The following is a 17697-nucleotide window of genomic DNA, read 5'->3' as shown; positions in this document are numbered from 1 at the left end:
GGTCCGGTCTGGAGATGGCCATATCCAGAACAGGTAGTTCCTGGCGTCTGCTCCAGTCTCCAACCTGCGCCACCCCCTTCGGCTCTTGTTCTGGACTTCGGGCTGAGCCAAATTCAGGGACGCCACTCGATTCTCTTAAGAAGAAAAGACAGCCTCGTTCCGATTTTCAGGACACTGTAGGGCTCAGTGCAAAAGGCTGGGAAAACCCAGGACCGCTGGAAGCTTCAGATGGACTAGTGCCTGTGGTGGGAGGCTTTCTTGGAGAAATGTTTCCTTCAGCCCAAATTAGCGGCTGCTTCATATGTAATGCGAAGTACAGCAGCTTCCATGGAGAAAACAGTAATAAACGTATATGTAGCCTTGTCCCCAAGTCCTCGGGATGCCTCCTACCTATTACGATGCTCACAACAGTCTTGTAGAGTTCAGCTCAGTGAAGACCTATCCACGGTGAGCTGGAAAAAACTGGCTGAAGGCCACACATGCCTAACGGAAGTCACTTGATGAGCGACCAGAAGAACGCTTTCCTGGGAGGGAGCCCCTTTGAGTAGGACTCTGGGGAGAGCGCTTAGTATTGCTCGCTGGATCTCTTATGGAGAATTCCCCGTTGGACAGTCTCCACTGAAACCTTCTATTGAGTTCCTAGCAAGATTTGTGAAAGTTCTCGCTTTGCATTTATTCACACGTGCTACAGTCAACGATTGGTGAGCTCACACGTGTGGAACCAGCCCTGTGCCTACGCACTAACCGTATGTTTGATATATTTGAACCACCAGGCTATTCTTCACAATGGCTCATACAGGTATTTTGATGGGGATATATGAGTGGGCTCTGAAAATTCAGTAAAATGCGCAGTTCATAACACTAAAAGATCAGCGTGCAAGTTTTCTCCTGTATAAGCTGCTGGACAAGAACAAAAGAAACCCCCACTTTTTATTCTGGGTATAGCCACCTCTGTGCAGCCTGAGCGTCACTATTGTAGTCAATCAGTCAATACACTGCATTTTTAATATACCTGGGCAGAGGATACTTATTAAATATAACATTAGTCCTAAAAATATTAAGTCAGGAGCCTCGATTCATCCTCCTGCCCTAATATGCAACCAGTAAAACTTTCCTCTAAAGTGAATGCTGGTGGCCCAGTCGTTTCTCCACCGCGTGCAGCGCCTAGCACCCCATTAGCACCTATTGTTAAAAGAGCGCATTTAAGAGTGCATAACCAACTACGGGGAAGCAGAAGTTGAGAAAACAGGCCTCGCTTGTGGGGACAACAATTGTATTCCTTTCAGTAGGTCAGAAGAAGGCCCAAGCGGCTTCCTCTTGAAATGTTCTCATTGAAGGAGTGCCTGATTGGCTTGGAACTGGGAAGCAGGGGCTTCAAGGGCGCTTACTTCCAAGATGTGCTTGGGTGTGGAGCATATTGCATGAGCACCGACGAGAGGAAACGGTTCCGGCTTCCTCGGTTCAGAGCCTGCCTGGCGACCTGGGGAAGCTGGCAGGCCACTGGACGCCCAGAGCTCTCTCCTGCCCCCCCCCCTCGTGCTTTTGGATCTTGCGCAACCGGGTGGAGGGAGGGGACCTCCCCGCGCTGAGGCCGACCGGCCCCGAGTCGCAGTGGACTTTTCCGCGGTGGCCGCGGAAGCTCAGACAGAAGGGGCGCTTCAGCAGCCCAATCCGAAAGAGTTTCTAGTGAACAAAAATGTGGACGTGACTCGCGTCCATCCTTTATCCCAGAAGCTCTTCCTTGGCTTCAGACGTCTGCTTGTTCAAAAAGGCCTTGAAAAGAGACGGGGAGGAGCATTGGCTGGCAGGGAGAAGCCGGGTTCCTTGCATACGTCTCACCTGGTCAATGTCAGGGCCTGCCTCAAACACTGGGGGCCACAGCAGTCCCGGCAGGCTTCCTGATAGGGCTTCGCCTGGGGGAACTGGAGGGATGGCCCATTTCGAGCCTTGGGGCCTACTTAAGTGGGAGAGAAGGTGCGTGTTTCCAGAGATCCATCTCTCTGTGAATGGGGTCGCGGGGGGGGGTCGCGGGGGGGGGGAGATTTGGCCACTGGCAAGTTCAGAGGGAAGCGAAAACCCCGGACGGTCACCCGCAGCAAGCCCCGCAAAGGTGCCAAGGCGCATTGTTCTCAATTCGGGGCATACTTCTTGCTATCCAACCTGGAGGAGTCCAAAATGAGTGACGCCCGGTAACTTCTGTGGAGCCTTTAGTTTTTGAAATGAAACCCCTCTTTGGTATTTTTGGTGGTTTAGACTTGTTTCTGTTCCGGATCTCAGGGTCAAGTTTTTTAAATAAAAGGGTATTGGGGGAGCGGGGAACAAGTTAGCAGTGGTGGAGGCCGAATCTTCAGGGGTTTTCTTCACACCTTTCCACACAAGCAGGATGCTGAACGAGGGCTTGACTGGATTAGCCCAAGAGGCCCAAGCATCGTGTACTTTGGGAAAGTGCCTAACAGAAACTGGCTTTATTGGGGTGTTTTGTCTTTTGGAAAACTCCGCTTCAAGAGGAATAATTCCCTTTCTTTTCCTTCAAGACAAATTGGTTTCCGTGTCTCTAAAATCAGCATAGGCAAATATTTTGTCTCTCTACTGCACAGTCCAGAGGTCGCGAGTTTGAGGCTGAACAGGGGAAGATTTTCAAAACTAAACGCCCCCCCCACACACACACACTCCCAGCTGAGTTTCTGAAGGCATCCAGGAAGAGGTCTGCTCTGTCAACAGAAACCGTAATAATGATGGCAAAGAATCTGACTAGCTGGCAAATCTGTTTGTTTAACAGATCCGCGGCGAAATCGCCGCGTTTAACAAGGGCTCTTCTGCTTTGTTTTGCAATCCGAGCCAAAGGCTGAGAAACCTAAGTGGTGTTTTCCAGCCAGGCCGCAACCCGGCTCGCTCACAGGGGCTGGCTTTGAACGGCTGGGCCCCGGTGACCCCCCCCCCGGGCGGGAATGAATTGGCGGCGAAACTGGGATTTTCCTTCGGGCTGTGGTGAGGACCCGCTTCCTATCCGCGTTGCTGGCCCCTGAGCGGACTTTGACGCCTCTGCCCTGCAGCAGTTCCTTGGCCCGCGTCTGTGGAGGGCGGCCAGAGTGGGCCTTGGCCACCCGCGAAGCATGCTACCGGGTCGGGTTGGCACTGGCGAAGCTGCATGTTTAGGGGCTTAGTCGAAAGCAGCGGAAGTGCCCAGATGCCCTTCTCGACACGCAGCCCTCTGGAAATCATTCGGTGCCCCTTATTTGCCAGCGGTTAGGGCAGGACTGGGGCGGGTTTGTAAGGGGGGTCCGTTCACACACCCCTCCCCATAGGATCGAGGGTCGGCTTTTTTCGGGAAAGCAGCCCACACTCGAGTTGTTCCTAACAGCAGCCTTGGTTTCACAGTCGCCTTTAAGAGGGAGGCAACTGGGAGGATACTGGTGAGAAGCAATCCGACGCTAGCAGCCCAAGGAGGGCCGCAGGGCCTCGTACTTTTCTTCACTAAAACTGCACTCGCGACTTCTTTTCGGTAAACGCTTCTCCTTCGACGGCAACTCCCCCAGGACCAGGCGGGTCGTAGCCCATTTCCAGAAGTGGCAAAGGGGCGGAGAGGCACTGGGTCTCTGGTCTTGGCCGAGTCGAGACCTCTCACCCTCCAGAGGCAACGCACCTTGGTTCAGGTCTCACGGTGTGTCTGCTTTATTCGTTTATTTAAACTCTTTGTGCCCGGCTCTTGAAGGCGCTCGCGATGGCGCGGCTTCCTTGGCTCTGCTTTTGCCCCTTTGGGGCGCTGGTGAAATTGACACGGCCTCTGCTCCTGTACTTCCCTGGTTGAGAATCAGATTTTCAGATTTTCCAGATGTGGGGAGGGGAGGAACCCCATGATTTCTTCGGACTCGTCCTTGAAGACCTGGGGAAAGCTGAGCTTCTGGTTTATTTTTATTTCGAGGCTTTCTTTCTTAAATTCCAAAGCAGTCATTTACGTCGTAATGTCCACTCCGCACAAACCATCTTTTTTTCTAATGCCAAATAAAATTATCAACACTTTATTTATTAGCCCTAAATGCCTGCCTGACAGGGAACGAAAGCGCAAGCTCTCCTCCTGAACAGATATTGTGGAGACACAATACCGTTCGCCCAAAAAGGGAGGGAGGGAGATCAAATTTATCTGAATAAGGTGAAGGTGCCTGCGCCAGGCTCTTGGGCTTATTTATATAGTCACGTGAAGGGACTATAAATTCTCAATTCTATGAGAGTTACCCGCTGGTTTATTGCCATCTGCTGAAACGCCCAGAAATGTTATGTAGTATTTTTATGATATTATAGTGAGGTGGCGAGCAAACCACAACCCATCGGCCGAACAGGCCCTGGGGAGAAGAAGCACTTCAACTGGAACACTAGTCGGAAGCGGATCTGAAAGTGGCCTTGTTGCTTTTCCTACCACTGAGAGGGAGGCGGTGTCCTACCTCTGAGACCGCTTGGAAGGCCAGGCCCGGCGGCAGGAGACGTTCTGAAGGGATGCAGAGGGCCAGGAGGCTTCCGCAAACACAGCTGAGGGCAGAGGCGGGCCTGCTGGGGGCTGGGAGGTCGGGGGGACAGCAGGTCTGTAAACAGCTCCTTAGGGAGTTGCCGGAGCAACAGGCACAGATCGGCTAACCTCCAGGGAAACTGAGCGGTGTTAGGCCAACGCGGGCCGAGACTGGGCGAGGGGTTTCAACCAAGCGAGTGGCAGGGGTTCAGCCCCAGGAGCAAGGGCCCAGGAAACTTCGGGTCCTTGTGGGCTGCAGTCCAAATACGGCCGGGGTGGGGGGACAATGCGCTGTCGGGGGCACTGCGGTGGGGTGGGGGGGCTCTGGAAGGCGCCTCCCCGGCGCTGCTAAGGTAGGGTCACGTGTGCAAGCTCTCGACAGCTGCAGCTCCGCGGGCGTTTATTCCAGAGACCTGCTGGGTTACCTGCCGGGAGTGTTTTAGTGCGGAGGAGAGCCAGGGACGCTGCCGCCGCTGGTTTGCACTGGAACTGCAGGAGCAAGACGGGCCAGGGCCAATTTAAGCCGGATAAGTGGATACCCAAAGTACTGATTTCTCATAAGAATCAACAGGATTCAAGTGCCTCCTCTTCAAGTCGCCTAAGCCCCCCAACCCTTCCTGGAAGGCAGGCGATCTTTGCAGATGGGCTTGGAGAAAGACTGGGTTGAATTCTGCTTTAGGCGCTGGCTCTAGGTGATCCTCCTGTCACCCGCCCCAAAGCTTCAGAAATGGCCAAGCCGAAGAGCCCTTTTCCAGGGGAAAGAAACTCTCGCTTGCCTGCTGTCTCCCCCTCCTTCTAAACTGAAGGCCGCCGGCCGACCAGTCCCTTCCCTGACATACATTAGTAGAGTGTAACCAAGCGAGAACTTTCCTATACTCAGCGTTTCCACGCCATAAGAAAACCAGGACAGGAGATCCGGAGGGGGTTTGTTTCTTTTTAGTGTTGTGCTTGGTTTCCTTGCTCCAAAATGGGGGAAGGGAAATCATAATTACATCTTACACTACAAGCCATGGTATAAATTTAATTTATTGTTTCTTCCAATCCTAGTGAAGCCAGCTGGGTCACTATTATTAGATTTCTCGACTGGGGTTTTACGTTTGGATTTGAACTGTATTTTTGTTTTAAAAAATGCATGTAGATGCATGCTTAAAAATAATTAAAAGCCGCATCTGCGATATATTACGTCGAAGCAACCCTCTTGATTGCAATTGTTCTGACACCCCACATGTAATATAACGCCCCTCCAGCAGTGTTAATCAATTGACAGAAACGACCCCCAGTCCCAGGCTAGATTGCTTCGCCTGCAATCCTAGTCACATTTAATTGGAAGTGGGGTTACTTCCGAGAAAGCATTTATGCTCGTCTACTTTTCAGTCCTGTCATTCGCCTGGTGGAGTAAATCTGTCGGAGTCCTGCGAAGTTATCCAAGGTCTGGAAGGCCCCTAGGCTGTTTGCTCGGACTTAAGCCCCACAGTCTTCAGTGGCCCGGCTAAAGTGCGCGGGATCGCAGCCATAAGGAACCCGCCTGAAGCAATCTCGAGCATGCGCTCTTGGCCGCCAAATAAGAGGCAATATTAAGCCATGCAAATGCGGGGGGGGGGGGGGGCGTAAGAATCTGGCCTGTGTCGGAAACATTTCTGGGGAGAAGAGAGAGGAAGGACCCCCCCCCTCCACCGGAGAATGCCGAGGGCCAGTCCGGAGGGGCGATCCACCCAGTCCCGTTGATGTCAACGCCAGAAGGTCCCCTTTGCCGCGGCCGGAGCCGGCGACCCCCCGACTCCGGCTGAAGGGAGGGAGACAGGGATGGGGAGAGGAGAGGAGAGGGGAGCCACCTGATTGGCTGGGCGCTCCTCCGGGGAGTCTCGCAGCCTCGCTGCAGCCTCGGATCTTTAAAGCGAAGCGAGAGGGGCAGCAGCCAAAGCCACTGGGGAGAGCGGCTCCTGCGGGGCTCCGAGCCGCCTCGCGACATGCGCCAGGCCGGCCAGGGGGCCTCGGAGACGGCTGGCCCAGGCGGGGAGTCTGCAGGCAGCTCCGGTAGGCTGGGAGCGCCGCGGGCGGCCCAGCTGCCTTAGCGGGGCGGTCGGGAGCCTGCGGGGGGAGGAGCTCCGCTGCCACTTGCAGGCGCCCGGGCGAGGGCAGGTCACTCGGCTCGCCCGCCCGCCGCCCGCCGCCCGCCAGCTCGCCGCCTCCGCCCGCCGCCGGTGCGCTAGTCCAGGGCGGCGGGGTCTTTCTACGGGGCCGCGTTCCTGCCTGGGCGTCCGGAGCAAAGCGGACCTCTTGCCGAGCCGCCGGCCGGCCGCCGCCCGGTCCCAAGCCGAGTGGATCTGAGCAACAAAGCGAGCCCCGATCTCTGTGGAGTAGGAGCCGTTAAGCCCGGCACCCCCTGCCTCCCGAGCGGCGCCGACTGAGCCTTCTCCTTGCTATGGATTCCTTTAAAGGTGGGATGAATTTGGAAAGGCTCCCGGACGGCTTAAGACCTCCCCAGGCTTCCCACGACGTGGCTTCCAGCTACCATTTGCAAAGATCTTCCGAAGCCAGAGAGGCGATCGAGAACTCCGCCAGCGAGTCGTCCGACACCGAAGTCCCAGGTAAGCCTCCGCTTTCTTCCCGGTGGTGGTGTTGCTGCTGCTGGCGGTGTTTATACTGGGCGGGGGTCCTTCCTTCCTTCCAAGGAAAGGCTCCAGCAGCGGAGTTTGGAAAAGGAAGTCCGCTGGACGCCGGCCTTGACCCTCTCGCTGGAAAGGGGCACGGAGGGATCCCCAAGCCTCCCCCTCTGCCCTGGACCTGGCGGCCAGTGGTACCCATTTCCACCCCGCCCCTGGCCTTCGCAGCTTGGCTTCCTGGTTCTTTTTGTAGCTGGGAATGTCTCTGAGAGCTTCCAGTCGGGCTGCGGTTTTACCGAATATTTTTGAAATCATGTCAGCCCCGCTTGCGTTTATTTTCCAGTCTGGATAGCGCACACATGCAAAACGATCTTTCAGTCAAAGATGGGGAGAAACATCCGTCAAAAGGGGAGGGGGTGTCAATTCCAGACGAGGAAAAGAAATCAGCGGTGGAGTATTCCAGAGCCTGCGGGTTACCTAAAACTTGGTTTTTAATACAAGAAGTCTTCGTTTTAGACTTTTATAGAAGAGGATAATTGGGGGAGGAGAGAGAGCATGTGCAGAGCCTTGGTATGTTTACTCGCAAGTAAGTGCCACCGAGCTAAATGATTTTTAATCCCAGGTAAATGGGCATAGGTTTTGTTATCAAAGCTACTTTGTTCGTCGTTTCTTTAAGAGGATCCGAATTACTCTTTCCAAAGTGCTTCTGCCCTGGCAGACTTCCCCATACAGTAAAAGGTCTCCCGTGCTGAAAAATAATTATCTTCGAGTTCAGCACAACCCAGCGTTACAAAACGCACTAGAACAATGTTCTACCGTGTCCCTTGAGTCGAAACATTGGTCTTGTAGCTAAAGGGCTGCGATCCTGAGAGAGTTCAAGTCAGTCACTGTGATCCACATCTCGATTGCAAAAGTATAGGTAGTTTAGCAGTCGATTCAGTATGCCTCAGTGGCTCTTGCTTCCGAGTAGGGATGCTTGAGACTGCCGTGGAAAGAGCACAGTGGGATTGGGTGGCTGCAGTCCCAAACAGGCTTTCTTCGAGGCGAAACAAAACGGGCCGCAAGCCATGTCCCTCTCTTGGATGGTAAATTCCAGGGGACTAAAATATATTTCTCTATGAGTAAACGTGCAAAAGAGTGGACTGTAACTTCGAAGTGCACGTGGTTGGAGTCATTTTGTAGCTCCTGTTGATTTCAATATGCTTTCAGCATCCTTAATATCTCCGGAAAGAACCCTATTGTGGGTTTAAAGTTACATAGACCGTGGTAGCCTTATCGTAGGTATATCCACAAACGTGTGAGAAATCAACCAAGAATGCATGGCCCCACTTTTCATAATAGATAAGGAGAGAGCCTTTTTACCGAGGACATTCAGCAAACAAAGAGTAAGGGATTTAAGCTGCCAACCTGAGCCCGCTTGCTTGAAAGTAAAAGCCCTATTGCACTCGGGGGTTACTTCAGAGTAAACATGCCTAGGATTAGGCTGCCAGGCTGCAATTTTATACACACTTACTTGGGAGAAAGTTGCTTTACTTTTGACTAAATTAAAAGTGCTTCGAATAGGGCTGGAAGAGATGCTGAAAACTGTCGATTTTAATATGAATTAAAACAAGCTTCATTTGTAGAAATAACAGGATACACATGCACACACGTAAAATACCCAACAATTTAGGAAATAACTTTTTGGACAACAGCTCTGGAATTTAGTATCTTAGAGCTATCTCACTTATTGATTCTGGGTGTGCTTTTCCGGAATCCTATCCTGGGCAGCGGGGAAACTTCAAACTGAAAGAAGGGGGTTGAGAACAATCGGGGTTTTTCAAAAACGGGTGGCAAGCAGGCGGGCCTCGACTAACCGGAGATGTTGGGGCATCGCTGTCCCCTAAACCGCAGCTGGTAAATCCTCAAGTGGACTGGCAGTGGCGAGCAGGCGGGTGTTACCACGCCGAGGCACAAAGTGCCTTTCACTTCTTGCAAGCGGAAAAATGCGCGCAGGCCAATGCAGCCGAAGGCGCGCGTGGACTGGAAAGTGGAGCGGGGGGCACTCGGGCTGGCACGGGACAAATCACAGGCCGCGGGCTGCAGTCCCCGGGACAGCGGAGGGCCGCTTGGCTACTGAGCACAGGCGCGGGCGCGGGTCCCACCCGCCCTTCCTCTCGGTTCCTTCGCTCCCCGTTTTCCCAGCCAGGGAAGGGGCTCTTGGCCGCCCTTGCCCGTCACCCCCGCAGGTGCCAGGTCCCGGCTCCCTTTGGCTCCACCACCAGGTCTGCCCCCCCATTTTGAACCCCCTTTCCCCCTCGAAAACGACCCCCGCCTCTCTAAGCTGCGGCCGGGGCTCCGACTTCCGAAGAGCCGGGAGCGGGGCGGGCGGGCGGCGCTTGCGAGGCTCGAGTCCCAGGCCTTGTTTGCTTTGCCAACCGCTGGCTGGGGAGCGGGGCGCCGGAGCCGCAGCCAGGCCGTTTCCCCCTTCGGGGATTCCGGTTCCTGCTTGCCGCTGGCCTCGCTGGCTTCCCAAGCGCTGGGGCGGGCGGGCGCAGCAGCTCCAGGGGGGAACGGGCGAGATAATTGAGCAGGGATTCCCTTGGCAAGCCTGAAAGGGGACCGAGTTAAAAACCGAGCCTTCGGAGCTGGAAACGGGAACCGTCTCCCTCGTGCGGAAAGTGCAACCCGATACCTAAAAGGTTTCAACGAGAGCAGAGCTTCGGTCCAAGAAAGTCCCTTTACTTGGGAGAAAGTCCCAGCGAACGCGGGCTTCCTTCTGCTTGCTGGTGCTGGGGAGCGGAGTGTCGGCTCCAGTCCCAAAGTAACCCGATCTCCTTCGCATGCAGCCCGATGAGAATGTGGCCCGCCGGTTCGGTGTGCGAGAGGCCTTCTCTCCGCACAGAACGACTTACGGGATTTCTGAGTTTTTACATGGCTCCCAGTGGAGCGCTTGGAAAGCCCGCTGCTTTCAGTAGGGAAACGAAGCACTGCTGGACATTTCTGCCAGGGAAATCTATGGGGCTCAAAAGACTGGGCCTGCTTGTGCCCCGTGTTTTCACGTTTACGTCCATCGTTTCACTTACATGTTTCCTCACCGGCCCTATTTCTATATATAATTTATGCGTGGAAGATGAGGGTCATAAATAAATTTCATCTAAGAAAGGCTTCAGCTAGTAACATTTTTTTAAAAATCCATCTCGCATTCTAAACCAGTTCCATCCCCCTTTACCTCACAATCTATTCCGCAACAGTACAATTTATTTTACTAGGGCTATGCAAAATAAAGACGTTTTGGAAGTATTAGGTTGCTGCAGTCCTCGGTCAGTATACATAATTCTAACGTAGCTATTCAAACGTGGGTTCACACTAGAGTATTCAGAGATTAATGTCCTTTCCAGCTTTATTTAAACATTGTTCTCCTCATGTTAATTTAGAATCTGAATGAAAGAACTGATCCTATAAAACAGGGGTGGCTCTGCAGTCATGAATGGGTCGCTTGCAGATTAATGGACCACTGAATGAGTTCAACGGGATTACCCCTGTTTAATATCTACCTGCGCAACCCAGTGAAGCCGAAGTGCTTGGATTGAAAACGATCGACATCAAAGCAATACATTTCGGGTGCAATCCTATACACACTGATTTAAGAGCAAGTCCCACAGAGTTTTGAGTAAAAGGGAGGGGCAGAACCGTGGGACGTAATCTGGTCGAAATCGCTCATTTCTGCATTGCCATCCTGGCGACTTCGCTGAAATGAAATTCGCCGATAATGTAAATATGTCTTTTGGCTTATGTTTCTGGAAACAGCCGCTGACCACCACCACCCCCGCGCCCTTCCCCTCCCCTAATTTTGATCCGGAAGACGATTTTTGTTTTTGTTCACGTCACCTCGCAATCCTATATGAATGCATTTTATATAATGAACTAGATACCGGTATCCTTAAAACTGCATTTCACATCGATGGAGGGGGGGGGGCGGGGGTCACAGCTAAACAGGACGCAGCCCGATCTTATGCCTGTTTATTCGGAAGCCAACCCGGCTGATTTAAGTGACTCAGAAAGCAACGAGCCCGAGCAGATTTCCTCAGAATCCTGCTCGAGTCTGTTCAATGGGGCTTACTCCCAGGAAAGCGTGCTCAGGATTGCACTGAGAGGGAAGCATTTCTTTCTTTCCCACTGAAATCAACGGGGTTTCGAGTTCCCTAAAGCCCGCGGCATTTTGCCCCGCCGTTTTCCTTCTTTGACTTCAGAAGGTTTCACACTGAAGCCACGATCTCGGTATAAAATGGGCATGTCTATACAAGCCATGGCAAATAGTGCATAAGCACAAAAGTAGACATTATTTTTATGGTATATAAAATACACAAATCTTGTACTTTGAAAACTGAAAGCCGCTGGAATCCTACCTATATATTCGTTGCAAAGATTAAGACCAAGTTTTTTTTAAAAAAACTTTTAAAAGACTCTAAATTTCACCTTATAGAAACGAGTAACAGTCCGATGACCCTCAATTTAGAAGAATAAACCGTGCTTCTTATTCCAGTTTTATTAGAAGCCTCGCTTTTTTGTAAATGTTCACACACACACGCACACAACACAAGGATCCAGTATTCCCCGGCAGTATCCCACTCCCACCTCCCACGATATTTGTTGTTTAACCTTCTTAGGCTGTCCAAAGTCAGCAACAACCATTCTAGCAGGGAATTTCTCTTTATTTTCAGAGTGGTTTTAAACAAAGTACCGGAACTAGTCGACTTGTCATTTTTTTTAAAAAGCACCCCTGTATGACCTAAAAATATATTCCCCCCCCCTCACTTTTGCAACTTTGGAGCCTCTGCTCAGAATAGCGAGCTCTGGGGTTGGTTGGCTCTTGTTTCTGTAATGGAAAACTCAGCGACCAGGGCTGTGTTTCTGAAGGATTCGCTGAGCCAGTCACTGGTGGCAGCTCAAGAGCTCTGGGCACACCTAAGGGCCTCGAAGGCGGCGAGCAGCAACTTGAACGGCGTTCGCTTGGATCGGGTCCTGCTGCGCTGGCTTTTGCTCCGGGGAGGGGGAAGCAAGGGGGGCGTTTGGACTTTTCTCCAATGTTTGGTTGTTTTTGGAAATATTACTTTTTGTCTGGATATACGCGACTCTTTGTTTTCCAGAAAAGGAGCGCAGCGGCGTGCAGAAAAGTGACGATGGGAACGCGGACGACCCTGCCAAGAAGAAAAAACAGAGACGCCAAAGGACTCATTTTACCAGCCAGCAGCTGCAGGAGCTGGAGGCCACTTTCCAGAGGAACCGCTACCCGGACATGAGCATGAGGGAGGAGATCGCCGTGTGGACCAACCTCACGGAGCCCCGAGTCAGGGTGAGCCCCTCTCCGCCGCTCGCGTCTCCAAGGAGCCCCTTGTTAATCCAGCCACTTCCTCGGGTTGTCTGGCTGCGACGAGAAACCCGCCAGTAAAAGTCTAGTCAGTTGCAAACTCCCCTGGGCAACACGCTGCCTTTTGACCAGACGCGCTCCTAGCCCTGAGCGGAAATATGTTTACTCGGAAGTAAGTCCCATTGTGTTTAATGGAGCTGACTCCCAAGCACGGGCGCGGAAGATCTCAGCCCTGTTCCCAGTAAGTGTATTTAGGACCGCAACAGTAATCTTTTCTTTTTCTTTTAAAAACCTGTAGGTTTTTAAAGGCAGGGAGGAAAGAGGGAGGGTGAATACGTTTTAAAAGCGTCTGCTGTGGGAGAGAAAGGAAACGAAAGGAAGGAAATCTGGGTGGGTGGGAGGCGCAAGGTGCCTTGTTTGAATGGCTCTCGTCGTCTTGAACCATCTCTCGTCAATTTCACTGGTTTTAAAATATGCTCAGAAGATCTACAGGGAGCCGCGTGTCATCAATGGATGCTGTCTGTAATTAGAACAAACAACTCCAGTGTGCCCTGTGCCGGCCGAACAAGGTCTCGATGTGGAAGGCAGCAAAGAAGGCAGTGGCTGGTCTATGTCCAGCGATGGGGGAAACACAGTAACCATCTATTAGTCCAGTAGCACCTTAGAGACTGAACAGATTCTCCAGGGTGTAAGCTTTCCGAGAGTCATAACTCCCTTCTTCAGACACAAGAAGAAATGGAGATCCCTGAGCCAGAAAGTGGCCAAGGGGGCTTTAACTCGCCGAAGCTTATACCCCGGGGACCTTTTGTTGGTTTTTAAAGTGCTACCTGGACCCGAATCTTGCTGTTCTACCGCGGACCGACAGGGCTACCTTGAAACCATCTATGAGGCCGACTTTGCCTGGTGCGGCTTGCAGGCAGCACTTCAGGCGGTCCAGCGAGGCTCAGCCGAGCCTACATTCCAATAACATCGATGAGGTCCATAAATAAATAAATAAATAAATAAATAAATAACTGCTGGAGACCGTGCACGTCTACTCGGAAGTAAAAGTGCCTGGAAGTGCAGTGGGGTTCACTTCCAAGGAAGTGTGATGAATATGCCTGCAGCCTGTTTCTGCATCCCAGTGTAGACTTAGAAATCCAGTGGGATTTGCTCTCGAGTAAACATAGCTAGGCTGCTTGGAAAACAGTGGTACTTAATTGTGAGGAAAAGCCCCACTGGAAGAAGGGGTACTTCGGAACAAATGTGGTCAGGCATTGGGCTGCTAAGTGTGTTAACTTAACCCGAGCTCCTATGGGATCGAGGTGCAGCTGCGTCGGATCCATCGGGTACAATATCCCGGGAAAGGTAGTAAATTCCATAGAAATGTGTTTGGGATGAATTTATGCTTTTTCCGAAGCCCAGCTGGGCGAAGGGCAAGGGCATTCTCCTCCTGGCGTGGGCAGTTTTCGGAAGCTACAAGGGATCACCCTAAGGAATGTGGGGAGAGACCTTCCCTGGCGATCGGCTAAGAGAAGAGAAGAGGAGGGGCCCCTTCTCCAAATTCACCCTCCCCAATACATTCAAACACACACACACACACACACACACACACAAATCTAATCGCTGTAGAGAAAAACTCCAATTGGGTCGCCAGCCGGTGTCCTTTCCTGTGGCCTGGGGAAAAAACACGGACCTTGGCCAGAAAAGCCATCCTCCAGGATTTACTGTTCTCTCCTGGATTAATTAAATGCAGCCATTTAATACCAAGCAGGAAATCTATTTTCTCTTCGGGCGATTGTTGGGGGAGAAAGGGACCGCAGGCATCCGGGTAAATACGCTTTATGAATGCGCTCTTTTTCATGGGGCCAAGGAGGGATCTTTTTTTTAAAAAAAAAGCAGTTTAATTTTACCATCAAATCTGGAAAGCCTGGGAATGCATGAGGTTCCTATTCAATTCTGGAATAGTGGGGGGCTTGAGGGCGGGTTCCTCGGAAGTTTTGTGACAGATGAGGGCATAGCGGGCCATAAAGAACGTTTTCAGAGATTTCTGCTTTTCCACTCTTAGTCAGATTAGTCGGTTAGTGGAGGAGGAGGATTCTATGGTTGAATGATAATTTCAGGAGGGTAGCCCTGTTGGTCGAAGAGCAAGATGCGGATCCAATAGCACCAACTAGATTTGCCAAAGTATGAGCTTTATAGAGTCAAAGCTCCCTTGGAAGAGTGCGGAAAGGAAGGAGTTTTTATAATCCAGGCAGAAGGTGGGAGGAGCATTGCAAATTAGAGTGTCAGGAATTAGAGTGTCAGCTATAATATATGCTGTAATTAGCTTGATAGGGTACGGGTGAGAAGGGCAAAAATTAGCATCTGTAATGCGAGAAAAATCCCAGTTCAACCCTGGGGAGACCCATTGTTCCAAGTTTGCAAACAAACTCAATTTCAGTAATCTCGCGCTGTAATAAAAGGCCATCATTGCGGATGAAATAATCAAAGGAGAACTGAAATGGTAAACTGAACTAACAGTGAAATCAATGGGCTTAGACTGGAGTAACTCTTCTTAGGATTTCACTGTTAGCGTACCACTTCTCACTACCCTCGGTAAAGATCGCCGATCTTTGGGTAAAGAGAAGGAACCAAGCCCCCCTCTCAACGTGGCTTCATTATGTTGCGCATATATTTAAGGATAATGATGAATAGAAGATCGATATTGTAGTTCATACCATAGAGAAATATTCTTTCAAATCCACGAAAACTTCGCAGTTACACAAGATAGTAACCGCTGCCTCGTGAACCTAAATGTAAGGGCAAGATCCAGCCCTTCCAAAGCAGGTCGATTTCCGTTGAACAAGTTAAGCAGATACAAAACTTTGCCGGATCGTGCCCATTGCATAGAAGCAGGTTCCAGAAAACATGTTTCCACTTGATAAGTTTGTGCTCAGAATGCGCTACTATTGTGTGCACGTGTCTCTCTGTAAAATATGTATAGTTCTTAAGGGGAGAGGACGTCCACAAATTACACGTAAATACTTGCGTCGATCAAGTTTATTTCTGGTCGTCTGTTATAGAAATGCGTAGCCTGCTTTAGCGCTAGCGATGTGATCCTAAACTTCTCTAGTAACTGATGGGCTCCCGATTACTTACCCAACTGACGTCGGGGGTGATTTAATTTCCTTAGGGCCGCAGGGCTGGGATTCAGGCAACTTGTTTGCAAGGCCAGTTATCCAGGATCAGCCAGGGGATTTGGGTGTGGATGTGAGGCGCTATCCCCGTTTCCACCAGAAGCACGCTGATGCGGAGAGAGACTTGCTTGCAAGACAAGGGACCTGAACTTCCCAGCCCCTGTCCCTAGAGGATCGCAGCCGGACTGCCCGCAAAATGGCACTCGATAAACGCAGTTCGGGCAGGGCAGCGGTCTGCTGGCAAACGCGTCCCGGCGCAGCTGCAGTTGGCGGCGTCTCTCGCCTGCAACTGTAGAGGTTGCTTCTGTTGGTGTGTTTGTTTGTATGTTTTCACAGTGGTCCAAAATGGCAACAAACAACCTGCCGTGGACGGAAGATGAGCGTTTTATTATCATGCTGTTTGCTTGTTTCTTCTACCTTGGATTTTTTTTTATTTTGGGGGGCTTTTTTGAGGGTTTTCCGTGCCCCCCCACCCTCTGAGCCTTTTCCTTGCATTGGGCTTTTGGAAGGAGGAGTGACTCCTTCTGGCCCTGGAGGTGGGACTGTGTTTAATCCCACCGGTGAGCGCGGTTACTACGATGCATTTTAGCCAACTGAAGTCAGTGTCAAAAAAAGGCCATTCAATCGAATAGTTCTGATTTAGGGCCTCTCAAAAACCTCTTAAAGGTTCCTCCAAAGAGGCAGTCAGGTGTTCAGGGATTCTGAAACCCACTAACAAAGGAATAAAAAAATGTATCTCGGGATGTTCATAATTTTTACTGAATCCATCCTACCGCCAGGTGCACCAAGCACGGCAGCAGAGTGTTTGGGTTTTAACCCGCTGCCTAGCCATACATACCCTATGTTCAGTTACTCGGAAGAAAGCCCCGCTAAATTCAGTGGGGTTCATGTATCGGTGTATAGCCTTCTAAACTATCCACTTGGCTCACTCTCTCCCAAAGTGGGATCTTCCAAAGAATTTATGTCGATTTTGTTCTATCTATAAAGGAATGGGCAGTTTAGGATTGTATCCTTCATAGGCTTGGGGATCGGGCTGCTGAAACTGGGGGAATGTGAGTGACTCGATGCGTTTTTCAAACACGGGGGAGGAAAAGACCCAATTCGCTTTTCCTGGCTGTGACCAAAGGCAGCGAGTTTATTAGAAAAAAACTGGGTAACTTGGGTGTGGAAAAGACATTAAGCTACAATACTATGCATATTTATTTGGGAGTAATTCTCACTTAAATTACTGGGACTTTCGTCTGATTCAACGTGGATAGTATCCAGCTACATGTCTTTATATATATATATATATATATATATATATATATATATATATATATATATATATATAATGTAGCATTTAACCTCCTTTTGGTCCCAAGCCAACCAAGCATTTTAAGCCCAACTGATGTCAAAGAATAAGATTTACAGCTTGATCTCATGCTTATTCAATGGGTACTCCCAAGTAAGCATGCAGGTACATGGAGCTCTAAACACTGTCTCATTATATCTAGTGGCACAGTATTTTTTTTAAAAAAATCACCTTTTCCAAATCATCCTCCAAAATTTGGTTGGGCATTGACCAGAACAAGCAGATAGACTAAGATCTCAAACCTAATAACATTTAATTCCACGAGGATAGCTGTGATAGTCAGTTCCAGCAAAATAAAACATAAATTCAGTGGCTCTTAGAAGACTAACAAACTTTATTCCAGCATAAACTTTCCTGAGTCTGAATTCACTTCATCAGCAAGCATCTGATGAAGTGATTCCTGAAAAGGGAACCTTAAAACTTGAATATGTTGTGTTAGTCTTTAAAGTGCTAATAATATTTAGATGAAAGACTGGAGTCCAAATGAAAGAGCTGAGTTTATTTCCATTGTCTTCCCGTGGGATTAGGCAGACTTCCATGCAAATGTTGTTGAGGTCCAACTAAAGATCCGACATAAATTGAGCATTGCTGGAAGAATTCCCCAAGTCCCCTAGGATTTTCCCCAGCCTTCCATTCTTCCCTGCCCCTCAGCATCTCATAGACATTTTGTGATGCTGCATTAAAAATTCAGTTTTGCCAATCCTGCCATAATTTGCTAGGAGGACCTTCCT

General features: G+C 50.5%; 1 protein-coding gene across 1 annotated transcript in view; it reads left to right on the top strand.

The window, feature by feature from the left end:
* PITX1 (paired like homeodomain 1) overlaps positions 1–17697 on the top strand; it is a 41286-nt gene that overhangs the window by 17219 nt on the left and 6370 nt on the right. Inside the window, exons 3-4 of the mRNA XM_054977755.1 lie at positions 6940–7089; positions 12234–12439. Coding sequence (XP_054833730.1) covers positions 6940–7089; positions 12234–12439 — 356 coding nt within the window. The remainder of the gene's footprint in view (positions 1–6939; positions 7090–12233; positions 12440–17697) is intronic.

The sequence above is a fragment of the Eublepharis macularius genome, chromosome 4, assembly GCF_028583425.1.
Source record: "Eublepharis macularius isolate TG4126 chromosome 4, MPM_Emac_v1.0, whole genome shotgun sequence".
Classification (NCBI taxonomy): Eukaryota; Metazoa; Chordata; class Lepidosauria; order Squamata; family Eublepharidae; genus Eublepharis; species Eublepharis macularius.
The sequence above is the reverse complement of the archived record's forward strand: the minus strand, read 5'-3'. Positions and strand labels throughout refer to the sequence as shown.